The sequence below is a fragment of the Poecilia reticulata genome, linkage group LG15, assembly GCF_000633615.1.
Source record: "Poecilia reticulata strain Guanapo linkage group LG15, Guppy_female_1.0+MT, whole genome shotgun sequence".
Lineage (NCBI taxonomy): Eukaryota > Metazoa > Chordata > Actinopteri > Cyprinodontiformes > Poeciliidae > Poecilia > Poecilia reticulata.
Window position 1 is genome coordinate 21,734,329 of NC_024345.1, and position 26,318 is coordinate 21,760,646.

The following is a 26,318-nucleotide window of genomic DNA, read 5'->3' on the forward strand; positions in this document are numbered from 1 at the left end:
GTTTGACACACTACATTAATAGCGCCGTACAGCGGTTGTTGACAGATCTTTTGGAGTTGAGTGGAAGATTTAGTTTCATCCAGCTGATTGTTAGCTTTCCAGGGTAATCTCTGAAACATGTCCGGTGTATAATCTCTGAAAGCAGCCGCAGAGTGAAGCGCGGGGAGGCGGGGAGGCTGTTTGTGGAGCCGCTTTTGGTGAGATTCACTGCTTGGCTTTAGCGGTTCACTGAAACATGTTCTCAGAGTTGTTTAAGAGGAGATTTTAGCGAAGCAAAAACACAATAAATTTACATTTTGGGTGTTTATATTAATGTTGGCTTCGGGTTCCTGAATGAACTCCGTGCTAAATTATAACACTTTAGCTTGCTAACTGCCTCTCTTATGGTGGAATATAACCTGTTAAAGTATCGATGGCACCACGTGTTGGACGCATTGACTGAATGTATATGTTATATGTTATCTTTAAAATAAACCGACCTGTCAACTGATTCATAAGCATCAAATTGGGCAGGTTGCATCATTCATTGCTCACCTGGCTAGCTTGTAATCTCCATGCTATCTATGGTAACAGGAAACATCATCCTGGATTATTAGAATGTTGTCAATCTTGGCTATTAATGTAAAGTGTGTTAATTATGATATTTATATGTACATTATGTCAGAAAGGTACTCGGATTAAGAAGAGCAAAGATTCAGGAGGAAAGTTAATTATTAGCTTGGCTAATTGGTTTAAAGCCTGTCTGCAGGTGCATGTCTAAAGGTGAGAATATCACCAAACAGTTCATTTATTGACTAATTAATACCGTTCATTAGGAATGTTAGGCTTTACTCAACCATTAAAACAGCTGCTTTCACAGATAGTATACAGTCATTGTCACCCCCCAGTTGCCTTCTCACATGTTGTATCCACACATATTTAAAGGAAAGTTTAGTGGAAGAAAAATGTGCACAAGCAGCATTGAGTTTGGAGATGCACAAGGCGTGTCAGAGCCTCAAGAATAACCATACACCGATTTTTACAGAACCAGTAGAGTGTTCAGATGAAAATAAATGTATAATTTCATTCAGAAATCAAGAGCATTAAGGCAGAGAATCCAAACTGCTTGACGTCCAGGTTAAAGTTTCCACCACACCATGTCCTCTGCTGGTGTTATCCACTGGGTTTTATCAAGTTCGACTACGATAGTTCATGCAAAAGGAGCCGCAACCAAGTACTGGGTGCATCTACTCATATTATATATTGTAAAAGAAAGATGGCAGTATTCTTTATGTTAGGTTTTGTGATTAAAAGCTGGATTTGAAGTCTCACTCCTAAAAGAACTCCTGCTACTTTTTAATGGAAAACATATATTTTGCACAGTTTTGGCTTAATTACTACTCTGAAGATGTTCTTTCAGCAAATGGTCTTTTGTTGACTTTGTTTACTCCAGTTAATGATTAATTACAAAATTACATGATGATTATTCCAATAATCGGTTCATCATGATTAATTGTTTCAGCTCTACTTCCATTACATACAAATCATAATAAGTAGCCAGTGATTATTGCTTTTCTTCGTGGTTACAGTGATCCTCCATGTCTGTGCTTTATGAATCTATAATGATGATATTTTTGCGCAGGCTGAAGTGTATCCTGCAGCGCGGTGAGAGCCACCATGCTGTGTTGGGGGAACGCCTCCTACGGACAGCTCGGCCTGGGCGGGATCGACGACGAGATCGTAGTTGAGCCGCGGAGGTGTGAGTTTTTTCACGGGAAGCGAGTGAGCGACGTTGGCTGCGGCCGCAGACACACGGCCTTCCTGCTGGACGATGGGACCGTCTACACCTGCGGCTGCAACGACCTGGGCCAGCTGGGGCACGACAAGTCCAGGAAGAAACCAGGTTGGTGACGTTCATGGTTTCTGTCTGGTTCCGTGGGCCTCTGCTCATAAAAACCTGAACCGTGTCATCTATCAGAGCAGGTCGTGGCCTTGGACGCACAGATTATCATGGCGTTGTCCTGCGGAGAGTCGCACACGCTGGCCTTAAACGACAAAGGCCAGGTTTTCTCCTGGGGACTCGGCTCAGACGGACAGCTGGGTCTAAATAACTTTGAAGAATGTATTCGAGTCCCGAGGTAAAGCCAGTGACTCACTATTAAAATTTGTTTTTTGCAACAGCTCCAGTAGGAATTTGTTGGGATTTTATGCGACAAACCAATACAAGCTGCCAAATCATAAGGAAACTACTGCATAGTTTTCTAAAGTATTAATATTTTTAAAATATTCATTTATTTTTTAATTGGAAAAATGAAGTTGTATTTGTATTTATCCATTACACCGACACACCTAAATAAAAAAGTGAGTACATTGAGCCTCATGTGTGTCAGTATAAACGCAGCTGCTCTGGATTCCTCAAACATCTTCATGAAGCGCAGAAGTTAAGTAAAGTTGGGTTCTAACGAGGAACGTGTTCATTTTGATTAATTAATTATACAGCCAGCATAAATACAATACAGACATGTTAACCAGCGAAGACAACAATAAATAAAAAGCACTTTTTTATCCAACTTTAAAAGAATAAAAAGCTGTATAACATTAGATTTTTTTTAGTTAACAGTTATACTCTACCACTTTGTGTTGCTCTGTCATCAATGCCCGATAAAAAACATAAAAATTTGTGGGGGAAAAAGGTCGGAAGGGAACAAAGCAATATTTGCTTCTGCTTTTGTTATATAAAGCCTGATAAAATGTGTTGTTTTCATCCTGCTGATGTTCTTGTTTTATATGTTTTATCAGGAACATCAAGAGTTTATCAGATGTACAGGTAGCCCAGGTGGCTTGTGGGTTCTGGCACTCCCTCGCTCTCTCCAGAGGTCAGGATGTTTTGTTTGGTTTATTTCTTCTTCCCCTCGTCTCGGTTCCGGTCCATCACGGCGTGTTTGTTTCCAGGCGGCCAGATCTTCTCCTGGGGTCAGAACCGATACGGCCAGCTGGGGCTGGGCCTGACGGGTCAGAGCATCTCCACGCCTCAGGCCGTCCAGTCGCTGCAGGCCATTCCCTTCGCTCAGCTGGCAGCAGGTGGCGCTCACAGCTTCGCCCTCACTCTCTCTGGAGCCGTGTTCGGCTGGGGCCGCAACAAGTTCGGCCAGCTGGGGGTCAACGACACCAACGGTGGGCTCTTTACGAAGCCTTACGCTGCCTGGGAGTGTCTGAGTCTAATTCTCTGGTCTTCAACAGATCGCTGCTTCCCAACTCTCCTCAAGTCCCTGAGATCCCAGAGAGTGATCTACGTCTCCTGTGGAGAGGATCACACAGCCGTGCTCACAAAGGTCGGCTAGATCCGTTCTGCTGTTCTGAATTGCATAAAGATGTGTTGAACCCTGCCAGGCATGTTGTAAGAATATAGATTATTTCTGACTACAAATGATGGATGATGGTACTTAGTTAAAAGATTTGGGTCAAATAAAACAAATTTGATGAGATGTTCTGCTGTATTTGCATGTTTCTAATCATTTTCAGCCTCATGTTTCTGTGTGTTTCCACAGGAAGGGGGTGTGTTTACGTTTGGAGCAGGAGGATACGGACAGCTCGGCCATAACTCCACCAACCATGAAATCAACCCCAGGAAGGTGTTTGAGCTCATGGGAAACGCAGTCACTCAGATTTCATGTGGAAGGTAAACGATGAAATGATGAAACAGGAGATGAAACGCAGATGCTGCGTCTGTTTAGACATTCATAACATTCTGAACGTCAGGCAGCACACGCTGGCTTTCACGCCCGCTTGTGGGAAGATCTACTCGTTTGGACTGGGAGGGAACGGCCAGCTGGGCACACGCGCCACCTGCAACAGGAAGAGCCCCTCCCCCGTTAAAGGACCCTGGGCCACTTCCTGTCCCTCAGAGGAGAACGGTGAGACTTCCTGACTAAAGCTGGAGAAAATCTAAAGATCCAGTTTTAAATTGTTGCTAACTAAAGCACATGAGATGAAAATCCAACATTACATGAATAATATGTCTATTATTGTGCTGCTTTAATGTCCAGACTTGGAGCAGAGCTGCTTGGTCAAAAGGATTTACACTGGAGGAGATCAGAGCTTTGCTCATTATTGCAGCACTATTGTAAGTAAACTGTCCTCTTTAATTTAATTATTTTAGTTTGCCTTTAAAAAACGATTTGTTTTTGTCCCCTATTGCTCTCCCTACATTAATAATTCGAATCTCTAGATTTTGGAAGGAAAATGAAATCTTTTCCCTCCTTTATATTTACAAAAGTACATATAAACAGAAGCTCTAAAGTTAAACCTGAGTTATTAAAGTTTCTGAATCCAAAACGCCAGTGGCATTCAGGGTCTGTGTAACGAAATATGATGCATTCAAGTACAATTCGTCTCACTGAGAAGCCTCTAGCTGCACCTGACCACTTGCACTAAGTGGACCGTAACCATGAATCCACTGCCGTAGTCGTCAATATTTTACTAAAAACTAAAATCTTGAAAGTCAAATTAAACGTTGAGCATCTTGGAAAAGTTTTGACACCCTTTGTTACTACTCGTAGCTAAAGACGGTGATTCAAAGCAGTCAGCTGGCCGTCCATGGAGATTTCCTTCATATTGTAACTATGACTGAATTTTAATGTCTGTAGTTAAATTTGAATCTGTTCTTGTAATTGAACTGAGTTAATTCCCCAGTTCTAGGTATTAAATAGACCTTGTTGTAATTTAGTTTTGCTTTGTAAACTTTTCCACATTTTGTCGCCTTACAGCTAAAAACTTCAGTGTATTTGAAAAGTGTGAATGAACAAAAGAGATTTTTGTTCATTCAAAATCTCTACTTATTGTTGTGGTGGATGATGCTTTGGGCAGAAAGGATCTCCAGTAGCAGTCAGTCTTACAACAAATCTGAAGAAGCCTCTGACTGAAGACAGCCTCATGGCAGCTTAATATCTGATGCTCAGTACTTTAAACTGTACTGATGCTTAATATCTGAGCATCAGTACAGTTTAAAGTACATTTAAGAATCAGAAATGCACAAAAAGCCAAAAATGTTTTGCTCTACAAACTGAAATACATCAAGTTTGTTTTTCAAACCTGATGGATTATATCAACATAAGCTGATATGGCTCTTCCTGTCTTTATTGTAGGAACCTCAGGACATGGACATTTTGACGGTACAAGATCCTCAAAGAAGGGTTTGCACCCTGAATGAGGCGATCATACAGAAATGGCTGAACAACTCACCAGGACGACTCCCAGTCGACGTGTCCAAGTAAATCAGTCTCTCAGATTTCTCCTGCCCTGATATTCCTACGAATGAATCTTCTCAGCTCAGTTTGGGGGTTTTTGTTGCACCATGTTAGTAATGACTCTGTCTGCTTCCTGCAGTGAGATCGACCTGGTGTTCTCCTCTGCCTGCTGCCTGAATGGCTCCTTTCTGTCCACCAGGTAATCAGCAGAACCAAACCTTCTCCACCTCTTAGTCTCGTCGCTCGTTTTAAAGCTGGTTTTTCCTTCTGCTCAGTCACCCGGATCACTTCAGTACCAGCAGTAAATATTCTGGGGTGGATATGAACACGGCTCGGCTGCTTCTCCACAGGCTGATCCAGCAGGACCACCCGAAGATTTCTCAGCAGGTCAGTCAAGACCAGAACCGAACTTCAGGCAGACGCATCGACGTCACAGAGCAGATAGGAAAATAAACACCATACAAGCTAAGCAACGTGATATAAATATGAAATACAGATGTGTGTATAAATATGTGTACAGGACAAACGCACACACACTCATGTATACATGCATCCACAGAAATGTATATGAATATATTGAATGCGTTTGTTAGTCTATTAAGTTTGTTTGATATTTTTTTGTCCACAGCATAAATTTACCTAAATGATGGATATTTTTTTCAAATCCCTTAATATTGATTTTTAGAAATATATTAACCGATATGGTACAAAACTATAACCCACAAAAAAATCCCAAACAGCAGAAACACAAACGCAAAACTAACCTGAGGTAAATAAATAAGATTAGCAACAAGTAGAAATAAGATGCAGCCATTGAATAATGCCAGATAACTTTGATGATAAAATATATATATTAATAAATGGTGGATTTTTCTGAGCATCATTTCCAGTCTAAATGTGTCGTCGTGCTGCTTTGTGACCTGAACTCGTCCCTGATGGATCCGGTCCACCCTCGGTAACTGTAACCGGCCCGTTGTTCTCAGGTTGCTGCCAGTCTGGAGAAGGAGCTGATTCCCAAACTGAGCAGCTCTCCTCCAGACATCGAGGCCCTGAGGCTCTACCTGTCGCTGCCTGAAAGCCCTCTGTTCAGCGACCGCAGCAACTACATCACCATCACCATCCCCTTTGCCAAATGCGTCGTCGGCCTGAAGGAGGCGCCGCTGAAGGTTTTAGGTTGGTTCCCTTCATACTCACTGAACATCATTCCTCACCTGGTCAGATTGAAAGAAGGAGGAAAAACCCAACAGGAAGTCATAATGTGTAGCTAAAAAGTCATAAGTATGAGAATAAGTCATGATTACCAGTTTAGAAGTGAAATTTTTGTTTTAAAGCCATAATTCTGAGGTTTTTAGTCAAATGTTTGAGGTTTTCAAGTCATAACTTTGACTTTTTTTATATATAATTTAGAGTTAATTTTATAATTTTGAGTTTTTAGTCATAATTTGGTGTCTTTGTTCTTTTAATGGCTTCAGGGAACTGGTGGTCCACATTCGAGCTGCTGTTCTTCCAGCGGCTGGTCGATCTCTACAAAGACGTCATTGTGTTTCTGCTCCAGATGCACAAAATGGGCATTCCTCCGGCCGAGCAGCGGATCTTCACCTGCTTCGTGGACACTTCGCTCCGGTTCCTGGAGATTCTGCACAAGGTGAGAGAAGGTTTGGTGACTGGTTCTCCCGCTGCCGGGTTTGCTCTGCTTTCACTCTGCTGCTCTCTAAAGGTGAACGAGAAATCAGGAAGCATCATCCAGTACGACAAGTTCTACATCCACGAGCTGGACGCCCTGATCGACATCAGGAACGACTACGTCACCTGGATTCAGAGGCAGATGTACCCCATGGTGAGTCAGAGGAAAAGTATTTACACCCTGGAGGTTTTCACACCTTGTGATTAAATCTCTGATTTGTTTTTTTTCCTCCTTCTTTTCTAAAAAAGACGTATCTTCTTCCTGTAAAACGCCTTCAGTGTTGATGTGTGTTTGTGTCCTCAGGGCCGCGACGGTGTGGTGACTCTCTGCAAGTATCCCTTCGTCTTCGACGCTCAGGCCAAGACGGCGCTGCTTCAGACAGACGCCGTCATTCAGATGCAGGTATCTACTGCAGTTCTGCTGGGCTTCTGCACTGTACTGACCCAACTGGGCCAGTTTTACCTGAACCTGTGTGTGAACACCAGATGGCGGTGGATCAGGCGCAGCTGCAGAACTTCAGCTCCATGTTCCTGCCCGCTGTGGAGTCGGTCAACCCCTGCCTCATCCTGATCGTTCGCAGGGAGAACATCGTGGGCGACACCATGGAGGTCCTCAGGAAGTCCAAGAACGTCGACTACAAGAAGCCACTGAAGGTAAACACCGCTCACATCAACGTTTATAGAAGAAACCCAGCAAAGGTTAGATGGTTTAATAGCAAAGTTTGTATGAATTTGATATTAATGCAGCTTTTTACTCCTCATGTCTTAAGAATCTGCACTGATTGGGTCAAAATATGAAAAATAGGAAAGTACGTAAAAAAATCTGAATAAAAAAATAGTAATTCCTATATATAATCTAACAAAGTCCACCTGGTAGAAAGAACTTTTTAACTTTATTAATTAATCCACTGTAAATTTACAGATAATTTGATTTATTATCATTATTATTGTCGGTATTATTATTTACACACTGATGATTTTGTTCAGTTTACCATCACTCTCTCTCACACACGCACACACACACATTAATATTCATTCATTAACCCACGGTACTGTTGTTTTTTTCACTACTTGTACTGTGATGTAAAATAAAAAAAAGTCTCAATATTTTGTAAAATTACAGGGTATTTCCTGTCTTGTGGCCTCCGTTGCAGGTGATCTTTGTGGGAGAAGATGCAGTGGACGCTGGAGGAGTCAGGAAAGAGTTCTTCCTCCTGATCATGAAGGAGCTGCTGGATCCCAAATATGGGATGTTTCGCTACTATGAGGAATCCAGACTCATCTGGTTTTCACACAAGGTGTGAGCGCTCAGCGATTATGATGATAAACTTCAACACAGAAAGTTTACAAAGTAGCCAAGTAAATTAGCCCTTTAGAATTTATCCGTAAAAATTCATTTAGGGGAAGCTCAGTGTGCTAAACGCCTTTTAAAGCCCTAAGTAAAAAATTAGCATCGCTATTAGCATCTGTGTGTACCATTGAGAGCAAGGATCCATCATCATTGACCTTGACTTTGTGGAGTCTGAAGAGCATCTCTGTTAAATCTTTTCCCGTCTGCTCACCGCTGCAGACGTTCGAGGACTTTGACCTGTTTAACCTGATCGGGGTCATCTGTGGTCTGGCCATCTACAACTTCACCATCGTAGAGCTCAACTTCCCTCTGGCGCTCTACAAAAAGCTCCTGAAGAGGAAACCAACACTAGAAGACCTGAAGGAGCTCATGCCAGACGTGGGAAGGTTTGTGTTTATCTACCGTTCCTCAAAATATTTAAATTCTGCCTGTTTTGACCGTTTTGGGATACGATCTTAAACCAGGAGCCTGCAGGAACTACTGGACTACGCTGAAGACGATATTGAAGACACTTTCTGTTTGAATTTCACTGTAAGTTAACGTTTGTTGAAAACGGGTAAATAATTCTGTCTTTGAAAGCAAACATCTTAAAACGCCGCCTGCTTGTTTCCCAGATCACAGAGGATAACTACGGAGCCACTGAGGTCCTGGAGTTGGTACCAAACGGTGAAAACATTAATGTCAATAAGTCAAACCGGTAAAAATGTCTTGGCTGTCTTATTATTCATTAGCTGATGTGGGAGTCCTCAGGGTTTCATCTTACCATGACGATGTTTGTTGTAGGCAGGAGTTTGTGGACGCCTACGTGGATTACGTCTTTAACAAGTCAGTGGCTCCGCTGTTCGAGGGATTCTACTCAGGTTTCCACAAAGTGTGCGGTGGGAGGGTTTTAGATCTGTTCCAGCCGAGCGAACTGCAAGCTATGATCATTGGCAACACCAACTATGACTGGACAGAGCTGGAGAAGGTCTGTCCTTTCACAACCTCCTACTGTTCTTTGTAAAAGTATTCATACCTTTTCACATTCTGTCACACTGCCATATTCAGGGTTTATTTATGGGGATTTCATTGCGATGGACTAAAAGAACCTTTTAGTGGAGCCACATTTGGGAAAAATCATGAAGAAAACCTCTTCAGGGTTACAAAACACTAGAAATGGTAAAAGGGCCTAGTCAAAGGTTGTGGTAAGTCTGAGCTTTAGCTGTGTTGCAAAGAGGTATGGGCACAGATTTCAGTGTTTAACTCTTCTTTAGTGTTGGAAACAGACCTAAAACAATTCTTCACTTCAGTTATGACAGAAATGCTTCACATCTGTCTGGAGATTCAACACAAATGTTGGTCAGTCAGGAAATCCCAGTACAGTCCTTTGCTGTGTTTGGTTTTTGTAATGTGACAAAATGTGGAAAAGTTCAACATGTTTTCAAAGTGCAGTGTGCAACATCACTGTGGAAAGTCCTAGCATGAATAATTCTGGCTTTGGTTCTGCAGAGCACTGAGTATAAAGGAGAGTACTGGGCCGAACATCCGACCATAAAGCTCTTCTGGGAGGTCTTCCACGAACTTCCGCTGGAGAAGAAGAAACAGTTTCTATGTAAGTTTGATGAACCGTCTGAGCTTTAAACCCGATTAAGACGGTTCCCCCTCAGCCAGCTGAATTCACGCTGTCCCCGTTTCTCCAGTGTTCCTCACAGGAAGCGACCGCATCCCCATCCTGGGCATGAAAAGCCTGAAGCTGGTGATCCAGCCCACCGGCGGAGGGGAGCACTACCTGCCTGTAGCCCACACCTGCTTCAACCTGTTGGACCTTCCCAAGTACTCGAGTATAGAAACGCTGAGACAGAAGCTTTTACATGCGATAGATCACAATCAAGGCTTCAACCTGGCCTGATGCAGGAAGAGGACTGGAGCTGCGACTGTTGATGGCGAACACATTCCCACATCGCTCACTGGCTAGAGAGAGGAGTCCCATTTTCCAAACTTAGTTCTTGCCATCACAGTATTTCAAAATTAGGATTAATATCAGCTGTGATATATGGCTATGTAGATTCATGTTTGGATGATGCAAGTATGATGAGGCAGACTACTGCTGTGTACCATAAAATGCTCTGAAACGCAACTCCTGTAACATGCAGTGAAACGGCAGCAAAAAAGCTTAAAACATACGATCCGGTGTTTCAAACTGGCATCAAAACAGGAAGTGATCTCACCCAAGTCCAAAAATAAACAAAGGTGTGCTCTATTCCCAGACGTGACACCGTGTTCGGGGTCAGTGGCTGTACTTTGCAGGACTTGTGTTCAGCAAATGTTTGAATCTGCACAAGCTGAGACGCGTTTGAACGTGGACTTCATTTTATTGGCTGTATGCCTTAAACAATCCACAGATTACAAATAAAGTACAGCCACTAAGAAATAAAAATCCCTCTTGGAGATGTTAGTGGTTGAAGGTGGTGGTTAACAGGAGTTCTGTCATTTCTTTGCTTTGATGCAATAAAATTGTAATTTAAGTATTTTTTAATTTTTGCAAAGGACAAAAATTAAGTATTTTCACAAACCAAATTTTTCTGGACTTTAAATAGTTTTGATCATTTTGCGCTATGTATTGTTTTGTTCTATGAATATAACAATGCAAAATCAGTTTAATTTACAAAATCAAGTTAGGATTACTTGCAGAAATGGGCATTTCTAGGAATGCATTGATGTGAATATTTGAGTTGATCCACTAATTTGCTTCTATGGTACAGTCAATCAACCCTCGATTCTGTACTGCATCACCATTACGTGACCAAAACAAATATTTCGGTTGGACCAGTACTGATATTTTTTTAAAAAGAACGTCGATGGATATCTAAATTGATACCGATAAATCGTGTATCACCAGTCATTTAGCTAACATTGTTTCCAAAAGTGTATCCAAGGCAAGAAATGCAACACAAATCTATTTTTTCTTTTTTGCCCATATGTGGCTTTTTCACCAGTTATGATCTTTTAGCTTAAAAAATTAATTTATTCCTCTCGTAATAATTCTGACCCGTTTCATAGCATCTGAATGGGTCATGTAGCATTAATCCAACGTTTACGTCATTGACGTGATACGTCATTAACGCCTGATGCCGTCAATCCAAACGTAAACAATGGCTGAAAATTACAATCATGAAATTTCTCCGAATAAGCTTTTCTTCCGATGTTGCTGTCCGTACAATCAGTTGTAATTTTAATACTATTTTCTTTAATCTCATTACTATCGGCTCAATTACAAATCGACTGCGGCATCCATTACTTCCGTGCTGTGACGTCAGCGCTCTTCTGCGCATGCGCATCAGTATGAAAGCCACCCACGCTTTGTTGGATGCGATTCTATTTCTTTGATCTGATTCAGTTTTTTTCGTGTTTTTTCTCCTCAGACAGACACGAACTCGATTCTTTTTCTCACACGTTTTAATTTTAATGACAAACTGTACATGTTAAGTGACATTCCACTGAAGGACAACATGGCTGTCCAGTGTTGACGTGGCACGCAGCAGTCCTAATGGGGCAGTTCGTGATGGACCAGCTTGTAGTGAGACCCACATTCAGGACACCGTTGGGGTTCTCCCTCATGGAGCCAGAACCACACGATAGCAGTGTTGTCTTCCTCGCCTGCAACAAGAAAACCAGAAAAATCACTCGAATTTAGCACAGTAATGCAACTTGGAGTAACTTTATAGAAGTTTCTTACAGAGGCAGCCGACCAGCCTCTTGTTTCCGATACTGGGAACGATGTGAGGGTCTGTCTTGGTGCCGGTGTACTGTTTGGGCTTCAGGATGCTGTAGGGATCCTGTGAAAATCAGAAAATAAGATAAAGCAAAATACACCACTGTTTACCAAAACAGCTGAGTGGGAGCCTCAGAAAGTTGGAGGGAGGGAAGATGAGAAAAAAATAAGAAAATGTAACTCCATAACTTTTTAAATATTAAATTTATATGTTATTCAACAATTATTCAATAAAATACAAGTTAAAAAGTATTTAAATGTTATTTCTGATGCTATTTTTCTGATTGGCTGCCAATCAAATTCATCAAGCTGCTTTACTCCATAGAAAACAAAAAAATGAAAACGTTCTGATGAGAAAAAAAACTAAAAGGAACTGACTCTGCTGCAAAAAAAAAAAGATAGCTATGGGATTAAAATACAATTTCATGTGCTCAATATAAATTACATATTTTTTTAGAAACGAGAATTGTGATGAAAAATTTTATTATCTGGTAATAGTCATAATATGTGATAAAACTTTCCTCTGCAGAACTCATGAGTACCTAAAATCAGGAGGTATGAGACAGCATAAATGCTGAGAAAATAATTAATAGTAATAATAAATTATTAAAGTAATAATTAATGAATAATAACATTCTAAACGTTGTTGTTGTAGAAAAGGACCCCAGTCCAGAGATTAGTGCTTTTTGGTGAGCCATGGCAACATTTTGGGAACTCCTGTACCAGAGAACATGGATCAGAAACTCACTTTTCCTTGTTTGAGGGCCTGCAGGGTGCGTCGCTCCAGTCCAGTCGCCTGCTCCTCATCAGTTGGGATTCCTGGAGGAAAAAAACGGTGCGTCAATAAGCTGAAATAGAGCATGTTGTTGAATTGTTTGGTGGCAATAAAAGCGAACTTCGTCACTGGACACCTTCCCTCCAATCAGCAGGGAAGCTGGCTGCGATCCAGGGAAAGCTGCCAAGGAGGAGGGTCTATCAAAGGCCGCAACACAAAGTCCAAATGACCTTCATTACTGTCCCAACTGTTGCCACGTTCATTTAAACACATGAAATACAACATAATGACAATTATGTGGTTTACGGTCTTCCACAGAGCAGAGAAAATGCGCAGTTTATTGTTTTTAAAACTGAAAATGACGCAGTTTCCAACATGGAACAATCACCTAGATTGAGTCCGAGTCACAGCTAAGTTTTCTCCGCAGAGGAACGGAGAGACTCCCCGGCTATAAATACATGTTCTTACCCCCAGCCGAGGCCATGGCTCGCTGCAGCGGCCTCGCCGCGGTGCCCCCCCTCAGCTGGAGGACTCTCAGCGGGCAGGTGCGGAGAAGAAGGCGGGCCGCCATGCTGGTTCTGGTGCTGGTTCGGTTCCACTCAGGTAAAGACAATGACCTGGCTGTAACACGGCTGCGAGCTGGACTAAAATGACCCCTATACGGCCGACCAATGGGAGCGAAAGTTATGGCTGCGGCAGCCAATGGGATTTTAGGGAGGGCGGTCCAATGATCAACCGAATTAAAAAGGTGCGAAAAATCAAATCTGACCACGAATAAATAAATATAGATAGAAAAAATTTGAATGACGTGGAAAAATGTCATTTTTCCACGTCATTCAAGTATTATTCACCATAAATTGAAATAATCCAAGCATTTATTCCTTGTAATCAGTATCGAATGCACATAAATGAACATATTTTTCCAAAAACCTAACATTTCTGTTTAAAATATCCCTTTTAAACATTGATCTTATGTCATATTCTAATTTTCTAAGACATTACATTTTGGGTTGTCATAATAATCAATATTACAAGAGACAAAAAATATTTTTCACAATAGTTAAATGATTTAAGGCACCACTTTAAAATGTCCACTCTTCTTTAGCCAAAATATGTTAATTTAACACAAATTGTAATATTTATCCAACCAAGTAAGAGTGGAATAATTGAACAATTCTAATTAGGTATTTTGTTTCTTTAGATATTCTTTTATTTTTTGCAGATTAAGAATGTTTTACTGTGTTTTCATTACCTTTGAGAGAAGAAAAAAATATGTACTTAATCCCAGTTAAACTTTTACCCGCATAAAAAGGACATAAATCCTGACGGAGAATCAGGAAAAGCAAAGCAGTGATAGCTGCTGTTTGTGTTGTTGTCCAGGTGGAGGCGCTGTGTTGTGAGCAAGCAGCAGTGATTTAGTGGTTGATTTGCAGTAAATGTGTTTCTTGGAGCCGCTCCGTTGATGAGGCAGCGTGTTGATCAGTCAGTCAGGAGCAACAGACGCAGTAAAAAGACTGAGTCTCGCTGTATTGCTCAGGCTGCGCTGCAGCGTCTATTCACAGGCGCGATCCCACTACTGAGCGGCACGGGGGCTTTGGCCTGCTCCGTTCCCGACCTGGGCCGGTGCACCCCTCCTTGGGCGACCTGGTGGTCCCGGGCTCCCCCAGGAGCACCATATCGATACCGAGCTTAGTGCGGACACCCGATCGGCATAGTCCACTGCAGCTCAGAGCTCCTGAGCTCAAGCGATCCGCCAGCCTCAGCCTCCCGGTAGCTTGGATTACAGGCGCGCGCCACCGCACCCGGCGATGCTCCTTACCGATTTTACCGGATTTAGCTTTGGTCCTGCTGATGACGTCACCACAGGAAATAATCTGCCTAATTTCATTTTATTAAACTGATATGAAATTCATCTTCATTCTGATTATTCAACATTTATATAACGATTTATCTGATGACACCTTCATTTGCTCCTTTGTTTCTTTAGTACCAACCAACGTGGTTCCAGTCTTAAAGTTGTTTTTTTGGAAACAACTTGATGGAGCCATTGTCCAGGGGATGAGTTATACATGCTGATGTACAGGAGAATAATTACTGTAATTTGCATTAGGACAAGAAGCTTTGGGAAATTGGATCACTGAGCAACAGCCCAGTTCTTCTCTGTTTGTTTCAATTCAACTGTTAATCATTTTCTTACCACATGCAGCTTTCTCAAAATATTTTATAACCTTGGTTTATTGGTTGTCTGTAAGTCATGATGATTATAATAAGACGAGATAAGACCATTTATTAGTCTTCCATAAGAGGAATGTGTCTGGTAATGTGGATTAGAATATTTCAGTGATGAATCAGTATTTTCGCTTTCTGTTATGTGAAACAAAAATATTGAACTTTTTCACTTTGGTTCACCATCAGCTCTCGCTCTGCCCACAGAGCTGAGATCACTGAGTATTTTAACCACCAGGTTCTGTCAATGAACAATAAATCCGGTAAAATCGGTAAGGAGCATCGCCGGGTGCGGTGGCGCGCGCCTGTAATCCAAGCTACCGGGAGGCTGAGGCTGGCGGATCGCTTGAGCTCAGGAGCTCTGAGCTGCAGTGGACCATGCCGATCGGGTGTCCGCACTAAGCTCGGTATCGATATGGTGCTCCTGGGGGAGCCCGGGACCACCAGGTCGTCCAAGGAGGGGTGCACCGGCCCAGGTCGGGAACGGAGCAGGCCAAAGCCCCCGTGCCGCTCAGGTCGGGAACGGAGCAGGCCAAAGCCCCCGTGCCGCTCAGTAGTGGGATCGCGCCTGTGAATAGACGCTGCAGCGCAGCCTGAGCAATACAGCGAGACTCAGTCTTTTTACTGCGTCTGTTGCTCCTGACTGACTGATCAACACGCTGCCTCATCAACGGAGCGGCTCCAAGAAACACATTTACTGCAAATCAACCACTAAATCACTGCTGCTTGCTCACAACACAGCGCCTCCACCTGGACAACAACACAAACAGCAGCTATCACTGCTTTGCTTTTCCTGATTCTCCGTCTGGATTTATGTCCTTTATATGCGGGTAAAAGTTTAAAATACATGTCTTATCAAAGGATACTTGTAGAATAGAAGAATATCTAAAGAACCAAAATAACTACAACTATCAGAAATCGGGTCAAGTCAAGGCTCATTTCAAGTTAACTGGTTGTTTAGAGTACCATCTCCAAGCTTATTCGTGAAAAGTTAAGTGGAAGGAAAAACTGTATTAGGGAAAAGGTAGACAACCCCAAACCTCCTAAGAATTGTGAAGCAAAGTTCCTCCAAGACTTGCGATATGTAAGATATATGTGTGTTTTGTAATTTTCATTACTGAAGTAAATGAAATCCCTAATATGCTAATTGTTGGTTCTCCTTTTGAAGCAGAACTTGAGCTTTTCTCCCAAAGTCTCCAAATTAAAACTCATATTATTCCTTCACCTGGATTCCTCAGAATCTGTATCATGAAATCTATTTTTTTAAAACACATCTAATAAAAATATGAATGGTTCATTCAAACAAAAACTGTACAAATGTTTAGCATTTCTGCCTGATTATCTGAATTATCAATATGATCAGAAATTAATCACAGATAAAAGAGTAATCAAGAATTACAGACAAATGTTTGATTTTATTCTAACACTGTTCATCATGAAGACAGATGTTCATGCAAGCTTTAAAACTAAACGTTACATCAGGGGGGAAAGAAACAACCAGAATGTTTGCTTTTTCTTTCATTCTGCCAAACAGCTGGACAACATTTCATCTTTGGTAAAAATGAGAGAAATACTTTAAAAACAGTAGAATAAAAATATGCTGAAAAATGTAAAGAAACTGACATCATGATTTTTAAAAGTTTACTTCAATGCAAAGTAATGAAGGTGCTTTTCAATGTTTTCCTTTTCATTCCCGCTAAAGGCACCCTTCTCTCTCAGACACTTCCTGCTCCCATCATATTCCATTTCTGGGATTTTCCCAGCAGTTATGGATGTTAAAAACACAGCGAGTACAAAAAACAAATATCACCTGATTTTAGAGCCAAATACCCCAGAAATAATAATTAAAAAAAATAAAATAATAATCAAATCCTGCCTTTATTTTATTGGTTTTCAAAGTGAATGAGCAACATTTAATGTTTCTTTGAGCTGCAGAATCTTTTTCTTTCCTTTGTGTCTGAGCTAAGTGAATGTTTAGTTTACTGGGACTTTATTCCTCTAAACAATTGCTCTAAGATGCTTTTCCCACAGTGAGATAAATCTCCATAACAACCTTCATTTTTTCCCCACATTCGTCTGGGGCGGCCATTTTGTTCTAACTTCCTCATTTGCAGCGTCAACTACTTTCTCCTTCCTTTATGTCCTTCATTTTATCTTTTTTATATTTTTTTTAAATTTCAGACATCAAAATTAATTCAACTATGAGCTCAGTGGAAAACTAAAATGACAAAATGCCCTTTACAGAAACAGTTTCCCTTTGTATTGGAGGAAACAGGACATCTCTGATCGACACTAAACCAAAGAAAATGAGACAAAACATGCAAAAATTACTCATTTTGTAGCTGAAATTAAATTTAATGAAAAAAAAAAACACACAAATATCTGACTACTGATCACATTTAGCTAAATAAAATGCTGACCTCAGCTAACCCAATTTCAGAGGCTCATTAAATGTTTTAAATAATAACCGACATTCTCCACTACCTACTCTATTTCACGTCCAAATGCTTGAAAACAAAACCAACACGTTGCTTTCACGATGATGCGTCATCTAACTGCACCAGAAACATGAAAACACAAAAAAAAACAAAAAAACAGTTTCTGTCTGGAGCTGAACGCTACATGCTTTTCTACAAACATGCTCTCTTTAAAAACTAAACAAAAATACCATAAAATATTTTTGTTTACAACACTTTAATACTAGATTCTTCTCCTTCATGATGTGTTCCTCTCCTTTTTTAATCCACTAAGAAGGCTGGAATACAAAAGGTCTTTTAGGGCTGCAGATGTGGATCTTGATACTGTTGAAATGGGCTCCGACCCAGGGCGCTAACTTACTAGGGATGGCAAGAATGCTCATTTGAAAACAATAACACAAAAAGGCAGTTATTCGTAATTTTCATGTCCAGACATCACCTCAGATAAACGGCCCTAAGTGAGCATGGCTGTAATATTGTAAACTCCCAGGATTTGTGAGGTCACAGCCGCACTTGAGTAGCTAAAATCTGCGAATACCGGAGAGCCCGTCTAAAACCACTGCTCGCTTTAATAGTTCAACCCCCAAATATATCTTGAAATACGTTCATTAGCACAGTGAAACTGTGTTAGCACTGGCTAACATCTACAGTGTTCCTTATCTGGAGGGACAGCCAATCAGGGCTAAGGAAAATAAATGGTGACCCTGGATTGGTTGCTTTCAAGTAGAATTGCATCTAGGTATTTCAACTTCCCAATCTGCAAGAATCTGGGTGAGCAACATGTTTCTTTATGAGGGCCAGTAGCTGTTGGTCTCAGAAATGGTACCTCAGGGAAATCTCAAAATTATTTCAATATAAAAACCATCATTGGTGAAACTCATGATAGAACCGCCACAGAAAGGAGCTTAAAAAAGAGAAAACATGATGTTTCTAGTCTGTTTTTCCTCCCAGCTGCTCCTCAACATAAATATGTAGTGTCTCATCTCTCATGTTGTTCATAAATGCTACACTTCAAGAAGATTTTAAACCATAATTATGAGTAGAACCGGTCTTTTGCATGATAAAAAGAGGCAACTAGAACGACACATCACATAATCTGGTCGTTGTGTTGTGGACCTTGATCATGTGTAGCAACAGAGCAGGCGGCTTTTTGAACAAGTATGAGCCGATAAAGCCACGTTTAGCGTCTGTTTCAGGGAGAGTGGCTGGAAATGTAAGGCACGGTAAGACTCAACTTCCTTCACACCTCCATCCATCCATCCATCCATCCATCCATCCATCCATCCATCCATCTGCTCAGGGAACGATGGAGGAAAAAGGGTCAGAAACCCTCACAGTGTTCGGTGCACTGCAAAAAGAAAATCTCACCAACTAGACCATTTTGGTCTAATTTCTAGTGCAGATATTATTTGATACTTGAAATAAGACAAAACTAACTTGAAAGTAACTTTTCAGCAAGATATAGGAGCTTCCGTCATATTGATGGAAACGAATAGTTCCACTGGCAGATTATTTCACTTACAGCAAGACATTTTTCCTCTGTTATTAGTGAAATAATCTGCCAGTAGAACTTTTTTTATTAATATTAAGGGTTTACAGACTCAAAACAAGCTCCTAGATCTTGCTGAAAAGTTACTTCTCAGTGTTTGTCTTATTTCAAGTGTACTAAGATATTTGGACTAGAAACTAGACCAAAAGTCCTTGGTAAGATTTTGTGTTTTTGCAGGGTGAACATCTCCCACCGTCTTCTTCATCATTTAACCGACGGTAGAAGCCAAGTGTCTCCACATGTGCTTCTCCTGCTGGGTGAGGATTGGACGGAGGGCCCCTAGAGGCGGGTGAAAGGGCCCACGTGCAGAGGGCCCCTCAGCTTCGGAGAGGAGCAGGAGTTGGATGTGAAGAGAGAAGACGGGGAGGAGGAGTAAGGCGACGACGAAGCGGACGACGATTCGCTGCTGAGCGTGAAGACGCTGGAGATCGCCACGTCAATGATGCCTTGACATAATTCTGGGTAAAGTTTCCTGATTGAGGGAAGCGGAAAACCATTAAATTATGATCTGAAACATTAATAAAACTGTGATTTGTGAAGAGCGTTACTGACTGAGCGCAGGCTGGAGCGCCGTTGATCTCGATGAGCCACACTTTGAAGTTTTCGTCGACCATGAAGTCAAAGCCAAAGAGCTGGAAGCTCTGGTAGGACAGGTGCTTGGTGCTGATGGCCGCCTCGATGCACGACAGGCAGCTCCTGAAACGACACCAACGTCTTCTCAGCGTCCAATAATAACCACATTAAGACATGCTCTCCATTTCCTGTTGGACAGACAAACCCTTCCTCTCTGAGTTCGCTACTTACCTCAAGCTAGCAGGATGTGCAAAGCTTTAAACTTTAAAATACAAACTATTATATCCTATCAAGCATGTGCCTCCAACTAATAATTAGTTATTGTTCCGCTGTTTAATAAAGGACTTGATGTTGGCGCCTCTCTTTTTTCTACGTTCTCTTCAAACTAAATAGTCCTAACAACCAACCATCTGCAAACATTACATTTTTAATAATCTTCCAGTGAGATTCACTGAAGTAGTATTTTAAAGAGGCATGTGTTGGTTCACTGTAACATCCGTCAAAACAGTTCTGGTCCTGGGCAGAACCAGAACTTGCTGCAGGAACCAGGTCGTTGTTTTAGCCAGGGAGCACACTGGGATGAGATGGACGATGTCAGAGTTTCCCTCCTGAACAGAGAGATTCAGAGTGCATTCACACCAGCCCTGCTTAGTTCGCTTTAATCAGATTCCAGTTTGTTTGCCTACAACGGTTCGGTTCGTCTGGGGAGGCGTGAATGTGACATCCACCAAAAAAGCAAACTCTTGTTAGCCTGCAAACCTCGGTCTCAGTTCAGTTGAAGTGAACTCTGGTGGAGTTTGAATGGAGACGATAGGAGACTAAAGCACAGGGCACTTTGGGTAAATACAACCAGAACAAACACGCTGGTACAGCACTAGTGGGAGAAATAACTCGATATTTTACCAAAAACAAAAGAGAAATCCTACAACCACTAACATCTGACGCTACTCCATTTTTGTTTTCACTTTGTGAATCAGAAAGTGGCAGTCAGTGTCTTCTTCAGAGGTATTTGTGTTGTTTCCTTCACTGGTTCTTGGTGTAGAACCAGTGAGGGGAACAGGCAGGGAGGGGAACCGGTTTTTCAAAAGGTTTAGATTGTTTGACACAGTACAGTCAGAAAGAGAACCACACCAGCTGAAAATGTAACAAATGTTGCAACTTTGGTACCAATCAGACCAAAACTACTCTCAGGTTTCCTAACACTCCGTCCTAAACTAACAACCTAAACTAACTCCCTTCCACTCTACGTCTGCTCCACAGTTTCCAGCAGACTGAACTGTTGTTGAAACAGGCATCAACTCACTTGATGACGTGTTTGATCTGAGGTAATATGGTCATCTCCAGGGTGACGTTGTGAGTGTTGAGCAGGTACAGCCTGAACTCGTCGAAGAACATCTCGTTGCCCTCCTCATAGCGGCCGTAGTTCTGGGAGTGCTCCTTCTGGATGCAGTGATTGGTCAGGTGGCTGGTCATGTCCTGCAGGTCTGCGCTGTTGTAGGGCTCCGACGAGGTCCGCAGCACGCCCTCCCGGTACAGGTAGATGTTATACTGATGGTCCACCAGAACCCAGCTCCTGTCAGTGACAGAGCAGGTGTGAGTCAGGCAGCTGAGGCAGATTCTCCAGAGGTGCAGCGTGGCTGAAACACCTGCCTGATGTCAAACTTCCGATGACCCGGCTCCAGCAGCAGGGGTTTCTCCAGGTACTTCTGGATAACATGAACCTGTCCCTGATTGTCAATATAGTCCAGCAGCTGATTGGCATCATGTGAGATCAGGATACCAGCACCTGGCGCAACAGGAAAGGTTAGCTTAGGTTTCTATCAGCAAATCATCAGATCAATACATGCAGGCAAAGCTCTATGTTCTATCAGCTCAATGGTGGCTATAGATGCTAAAGATCCACTAAAATTGTGTCATTGATGGATGGATGAATGAAAAGATGAAAGATTGAATGAAAAGACAAATAGATGGATGGATAAAAACACAAACATCTCTTTAAGCATCAACTCAAAAGCCATCCATGAAAATAAACCAGTAGCTGCGTCAGAAACCAGTCTGTACCTTTAGCTCCAGCAGAAGACTTGGCGATCCACACGGTTCCCTCTCCGCTCTCCTTCTTAGCGTGGTAGGAGGCCAGGAAGACTTCCCGCTCATCTGTCTTCGGGTTGCTCTTCAGGTGGCTGATGCCGTTGGTAGCCGGGGCAACGGGGGTGTTGAGGTTGGTGGGGTAGATGATGTAGGACTCCGGGAACCAGTTGCTGGAGTCTGACAGCTCTGGGCTGGTCTTTATTAGCCTAATGGCCCAGAAGGAGAGCGGTCAGCTGATTTTATTCCCTCTGACTGATCAGCTTTCAGACGAGACAACAGAAACAAATATGTCTGAGAGGAAGACGGAGACTCACTTGACCAGCGAAGCCTTCCTGCACAGCTTGTCTGCTCCTCTGTAGTAATTCACCAGCTGCACCAGTCCTGGTTCATGGCCTGAAACGTCAACATGAGGACATGTCAACATGTTCCAGTGGCACTCGAGTCATTCTGAAGTTGAAATCATAAACAGGAAGATGTTGACAGAAACCTCAAAATCCAATATGGCTGCCCTGTGTTTAAACTCAAGTGTTAGCTGCAGAAATGAAAAGCTTGTTTTCACTTCACACAAGCTGTTTCCAACAAACTGTCATGTGACTTATAGTCAAACTCTTGAAGTGTTAAAAATGCAAATTAGGCATCCATCCATCCATCCATCCATCCATCCATCCATCCATCCATCCATCCATCCATCCATTTTCTTACACCCTTGTCCCTCAGTGGGGTCGGGAGGGTTGCTGCTGCCTCTCCAGCTAACGTACCGGGCGAGAGGCGGGGTCACCTGGACAGGTCACCAGTCTGTCGCAGGGCAACACAGAGACACACAACCATGCACACACACACTCACACCTAGGGGCAATTTGGAGAGGCCAATTAACCTGACAGTCATGTTTTTGGACTGTGGGAGGAAACCGGAGAACCTGGAGAAAACCCACGCATGCACAGGGAGAACATGCAAACTCCATGCAGAAAGACCGGGGCTGGGAATCGAACCCAGAACCGTCTTGCTGCAAGGCAACAGCTCTACCAACTGCGCCACTTAATTTGTGCAGCCCACAAATTAGGCATGTTTTTTAAAATTATTTTTTAATCAGATATTGTTGTTACGTAATGCTGTAATGAACAGGAAGTGACCTGGACTAACCATTTCAGAACCTGGAGGTTTGGACTTGTACTGAAATTTTTCTGAGTTTTGTGCCTCTGGTAAGGCACAAAGGTTCTAGTTGGGCCATTAGCTACATCAGAACTTATTCAGCAAAATGTGTTTCTATCTCCCCATTAGCGCATTAACTCTTTTTCAGAAAAGCCAAAAGCTACTGCAAGCAAGCCACTGTTTGTTTCAGTACTAAAAGTGAAACTCGTAATATTTAGTTTATTACACACAGAAAGATAAATAAGCTCTTAAGCAATCCAATTCATGTTTTTTCACTCTTCCTCCAGTAATCTGGGAATTTTGATTTCCAAATTTCCAATCAAATATAAATTGAAAACTTCCTATGATGTTGCCGACATCCTCTCTGGTTCATATATGAGAGTCTGTGTGGGATTTCTCTTGAAGCTCCAGCAAGTCAGGCTGTTTTTCCTTCCACTCAACTTTCCATTGACTCAGCAACTGTCAAGTTAGTACTCTTCCAAATTACTGTACTGTACTTCCAAATTCAGCATTATACTTCTGAATTTTAAAGAATACATTTGTGAGAAACTGACACAAACTTTAATTATCACAATTAACATTAATAAATGCTTAATTATTCCGTGTGTAGTGAATCTAACTGAGTTACACCATTTGAATTTGAGAACTTTTGGGTTAAACTGCAGAACAAAACGGGGTTTTGTCCCCAGCAGCCTGATCCTGAGTGGGTTGAGACCAAATATAGTAAATCACTCACCAAGGCGTCCAAATGGCAGCCGGTTCCGCTCACCGAGCATGAGGTTGAATCTGGGATTGTCTCTTTTCAGCCTCTTCCAGTGTCCGGTGGACAGCAGGATTTTAGACACTTCTGCATAAATAGTGCTGTTATCATCGCGGCTAACAAAGGTGTACATGGGAGAGCTCATCATTCCACGCTGACCACAAACACGTCAAGTAGCCTACAAAGTCTGGGTTGGTGTGAGCCGGTTAGCCGTGGGTGGAGGCTGGATCTGCAGCAGACAGCCTGGTGGGGATTATCACCTCTGTCCGAGCCATGATGGTGCTGATGAGTCGGTCATATTAAGTCCACACTTTAAACTGGGCTCAAACTGGTTTCCAATTGGATATATCCAGCAGCTAGAGGCTAACACATGTTGGCATGAGATATGAAGGGTAGTTGCTGCATGTTGCTGAGCTGATACGGTTCCGTTCCTCTTCCCAGACAAGGGTGTGTCTGTCTGACTGGCTCAGCGCTGCTCCGGTTCCTGGGGCTGGTCCCGTCCGGATTCATTCACATCCTGTCTCCACTTTAGCTAAGCAGCTAACGGTCTCCTACCGCTTCAGATGCTAACAGTAAACTCTTCCTCTGCGCGTCGCCAAAAGCTGCAAAAGTAAATATGAACCTCTGGCTACTAACTTTATGCTTCTATTTCAACAATACACAACATCACCCCCTACAGCGTGTGCTTTATTCTTTGGAATCTCAGACATCCGCTATCAACAGTATATACACAGCAGTCTGACATTCTGGGTAATGTAGTTTCAGACATCAGGAACACCCAGCGTAGTTTACAGCAAAAGATTTTAATGTAGCATAAAATAAACTGTGGATGAATTTTAAAAATATTTATGAAGAAATAAAGCATTTTATAAATTCAGTCAAAAATAAAGGTGGCGGCGTATAGTCTTTTCAGAAAACGTACTACATTTCCCAGAATACAACGCACTTAAGCGATTGCTCTTAACTCTCGCACAGTGATGAGAAAACGGACTAACTCTTTATTTCTCTAAGTTGCCAGAGAGATTTTTTTTTTTTTTTTTTTTTTTTTTTTTGGCAAAGCAAATTATTAGCCTGGCAATATTTGTATGCCTGTCTATTTTCCTGAAATGTTATTCTATATTATTATATATTATTATATACATATATAATAATATATAATATTTCTGTCTTTACTGAAAAATCCTTATTTGAAATAACTAACCAGAGCCTGGTGAGGGGCAAATAAAGCCTGGTGGCCCGCCAGGCTGATAAAACTTTTCTTATGCCTATATTTCTAGTTCTAAACAGGAACTCTGTATCTATATGTCTAGTCTGTCTGGCCTGTAAAATATGTTTTTTCTTCGATAGCATCCAAGTCATGTGGCCTATTTACTCAAAATCAGAGAGAAATTAGTCTACTAGACTATATATATGAGGTACAGTGATTTTTATATAAACCCTTTTCATATTTTAGCTAATTTTATATATATATATATTTTTAGTTTTTTTCTTCAATAGCATCCAAACAATGTGACTTATTAATTCAAAATGAATGTGAAATGGTTCTACTACTCTGAACAGATGAGGGACACATATTTTTATTCCCTTTTAGATCTTTTTTAATATGTTATAGGTAATTTTATATGTAAAAGGTCATTTTTTTCTTCAGTAGCTTCCTGGTCATGTGACTCATTGACTCATAATCTACTAGACTAGATAGATGAGGCACATTCATTGTTTCTATTTTAATCCTTTTTATATTTTTTAGCAATTTTTTTGTAAAAAAGTATTACTTTTCTTTAATAGCGTCCAAGTCATGTTACTATTAAGTCAAAATCAGTGTAAAATTCTTCTGCTAGACAATTTTGTTGAGGCACACTCATTTTTATTCCATTTTAGGCCTTTTTATATTTTTTAGAAATGTATTTTACTATTTGGCTTGCTATACACTTTTTTGAACATTTAATAAATAATGATAGAAAATGTTTTTATATTTTAGGAAAGTAATGTTCTTAGGAATAAATAAGAGAACAATTGAAAAGCAGTCTCAGTCATTCATTCATTTGTATATTATCTAATCCTCATTGAACTAATTGAAGTGTATCGATTTCAATAAAATACAATGCAACAGTTTAAACGAAGTTTGTGTAAAAATAACTAAAGATTTTACTTCAGATAATGTGTTAATATTTTTTCTTGGGTTTTAATTTTTGGTTACATATTTTGTTTAGGTATTCATTTCATATCTGATGCCTTTCAAAAGAGCCTTGTGCCATTAATGATTCACAGGAAAGCAACAGCTTGAGTAAAAAGTTCAATATTGCACAGCTTCTGTTGGGCTCATCAACGTTGCCACTCACAAGATGGCGGTGAGTCTTCTGTGGTTATCACGTTAAGGCCACAAGATGGCGACGTAAACCTTTGTTCAAACTGGAACGTTGTTATTCACAACTTCAAGGGATATTATTACAAAGTTTTAAGAGAAATATGTTCTCTATAAACTCTATGTAGAAGAAAATTCTCTATACTAAACAATAAACATAATTTGGAGAATATTTGTTGAATTCTAAATGTATCTGAACGACAACGTGTAACAAGTTTTGGGCCTCGTTCCATTCTCGTTGGGAAAACGTTTTAAACTGAGTTATCTCTACTTTTTTTAAAAACAAAAAAATGTTTGTCGGTTGTTTAAACAGATAACGTAGTATATTTTTCGCTGATTATCCGAAAT

The 26,318-nt window shown here is 41.3% G+C and overlaps 3 protein-coding genes across 4 annotated transcripts; 1 reads left to right on the plus strand and 2 right to left on the minus strand.

Annotated features, from left to right (window-relative positions):
• Window positions 1-10,714, plus strand: herc4 (HECT and RLD domain containing E3 ubiquitin protein ligase 4). Of its 2 annotated transcripts, XM_008430067.2 has the most exons (24): window positions 1-197; window positions 1,622-1,882; window positions 1,958-2,117; window positions 2,779-2,855; window positions 2,932-3,153; window positions 3,220-3,311; window positions 3,528-3,658; window positions 3,739-3,893; window positions 4,026-4,102; window positions 5,124-5,248; window positions 5,365-5,424; window positions 5,501-5,612; window positions 6,209-6,398; window positions 6,698-6,870; window positions 6,943-7,062; window positions 7,213-7,311; window positions 7,395-7,562; window positions 8,063-8,206; window positions 8,479-8,645; window positions 8,724-8,790; window positions 8,874-8,956; window positions 9,043-9,226; window positions 9,748-9,850; window positions 9,939-10,714. In XM_008430067.2, the coding sequence occupies exons 2-24, from the start codon at window positions 1,657-1,659 to the stop codon at window positions 10,145-10,147; spliced, it is 3,144 nt and encodes a 1,047-aa protein (XP_008428289.1). In that variant the 5' UTR covers window positions 1-197; window positions 1,622-1,656; the 3' UTR covers window positions 10,148-10,714. The 2 variants fall into 2 exon arrangements, with proteins under 2 accessions (XP_008428289.1, XP_017164648.1); XM_017309159.1 differs by lacking the exon at window positions 1-197 and having other exon boundaries at window positions 1,722-1,882; window positions 1,963-2,117.
• Window positions 10,715-11,676: 962 nt separating this feature from the next.
• Window positions 11,677-13,445, minus strand: cox5b2 (cytochrome c oxidase subunit 5B2). The gene is made up of 4 exons (XM_008430066.1): window positions 13,254-13,445; window positions 12,759-12,829; window positions 11,975-12,074; window positions 11,677-11,895 (listed from the first exon to the last, which is right to left on the minus strand). Exons 1-4 carry the CDS (start codon window positions 13,354-13,356, stop codon window positions 11,783-11,785), a joined length of 387 nt encoding a protein of 128 aa, XP_008428288.1. The 5' UTR covers window positions 13,357-13,445; the 3' UTR covers window positions 11,677-11,782.
• A 5,694-nt stretch (window positions 13,446-19,139) lies between these two features.
• On the minus strand, window positions 19,140-24,325 carry ttl (tubulin tyrosine ligase). Its single transcript, XM_008430064.2, has 7 exons — window positions 23,585-24,325; window positions 22,013-22,091; window positions 21,672-21,904; window positions 21,261-21,396; window positions 20,914-21,183; window positions 19,590-19,733; window positions 19,140-19,509 (listed from the first exon to the last, which is right to left on the minus strand). The coding sequence occupies exons 1-7, from the start codon at window positions 23,754-23,756 to the stop codon at window positions 19,317-19,319; spliced, it is 1,227 nt and encodes a 408-aa protein (XP_008428286.1). The 5' UTR covers window positions 23,757-24,325; the 3' UTR covers window positions 19,140-19,316.
• Window positions 24,326-26,318: the final 1,993 nt, after the last annotated feature.

Coding starts and splice junctions, on each gene's coding strand:
- herc4 (XM_008430067.2), top strand. CDS start 1,657: ATGCTGTGTTGGGGGAACGCCTCCTACGGACAGCTCGGCCTGGGCGGG. Junction 2,856..2,931: donor CTCCCTCGCTCTCTCCAGAG/GTCAGGATGTTT, acceptor GTTTGTTTCCAG/GCGGCCAGATCTTCTCCTGG. Junction 5,613..6,208: donor ACCCGAAGATTTCTCAGCAG/GTCAGTCAAGAC, acceptor CGTTGTTCTCAG/GTTGCTGCCAGTCTGGAGAA.
- cox5b2 (XM_008430066.1), bottom strand. CDS start 13,356: ATGGCGGCCCGCCTTCTTCTCCGCACCTGCCCGCTGAGAGTCCTCCAG. Junction 12,830..13,253: donor AGCCATGGCCTCGGCTGGGG/GTAAGAACATGT, acceptor TTTTTCCTCCAG/GAATCCCAACTGATGAGGAG. Junction 12,075..12,758: donor AGGCCCTCAAACAAGGAAAA/GTGAGTTTCTGA, acceptor TGATTTTCACAG/GATCCCTACAGCATCCTGAA.
- ttl (XM_008430064.2), bottom strand. CDS start 23,756: ATGATGAGCTCTCCCATGTACACCTTTGTTAGCCGCGATGATAACAGC. Junction 21,905..22,012: donor AGGAAGGCTTCGCTGGTCAA/GTGAGTCTCCGT, acceptor CTGGGCCATTAG/GCTAATAAAGACCAGCCCAG. Junction 21,184..21,260: donor CATCGGAAGTTTGACATCAG/GCAGGTGTTTCA, acceptor TGTCACTGACAG/GAGCTGGGTTCTGGTGGACC.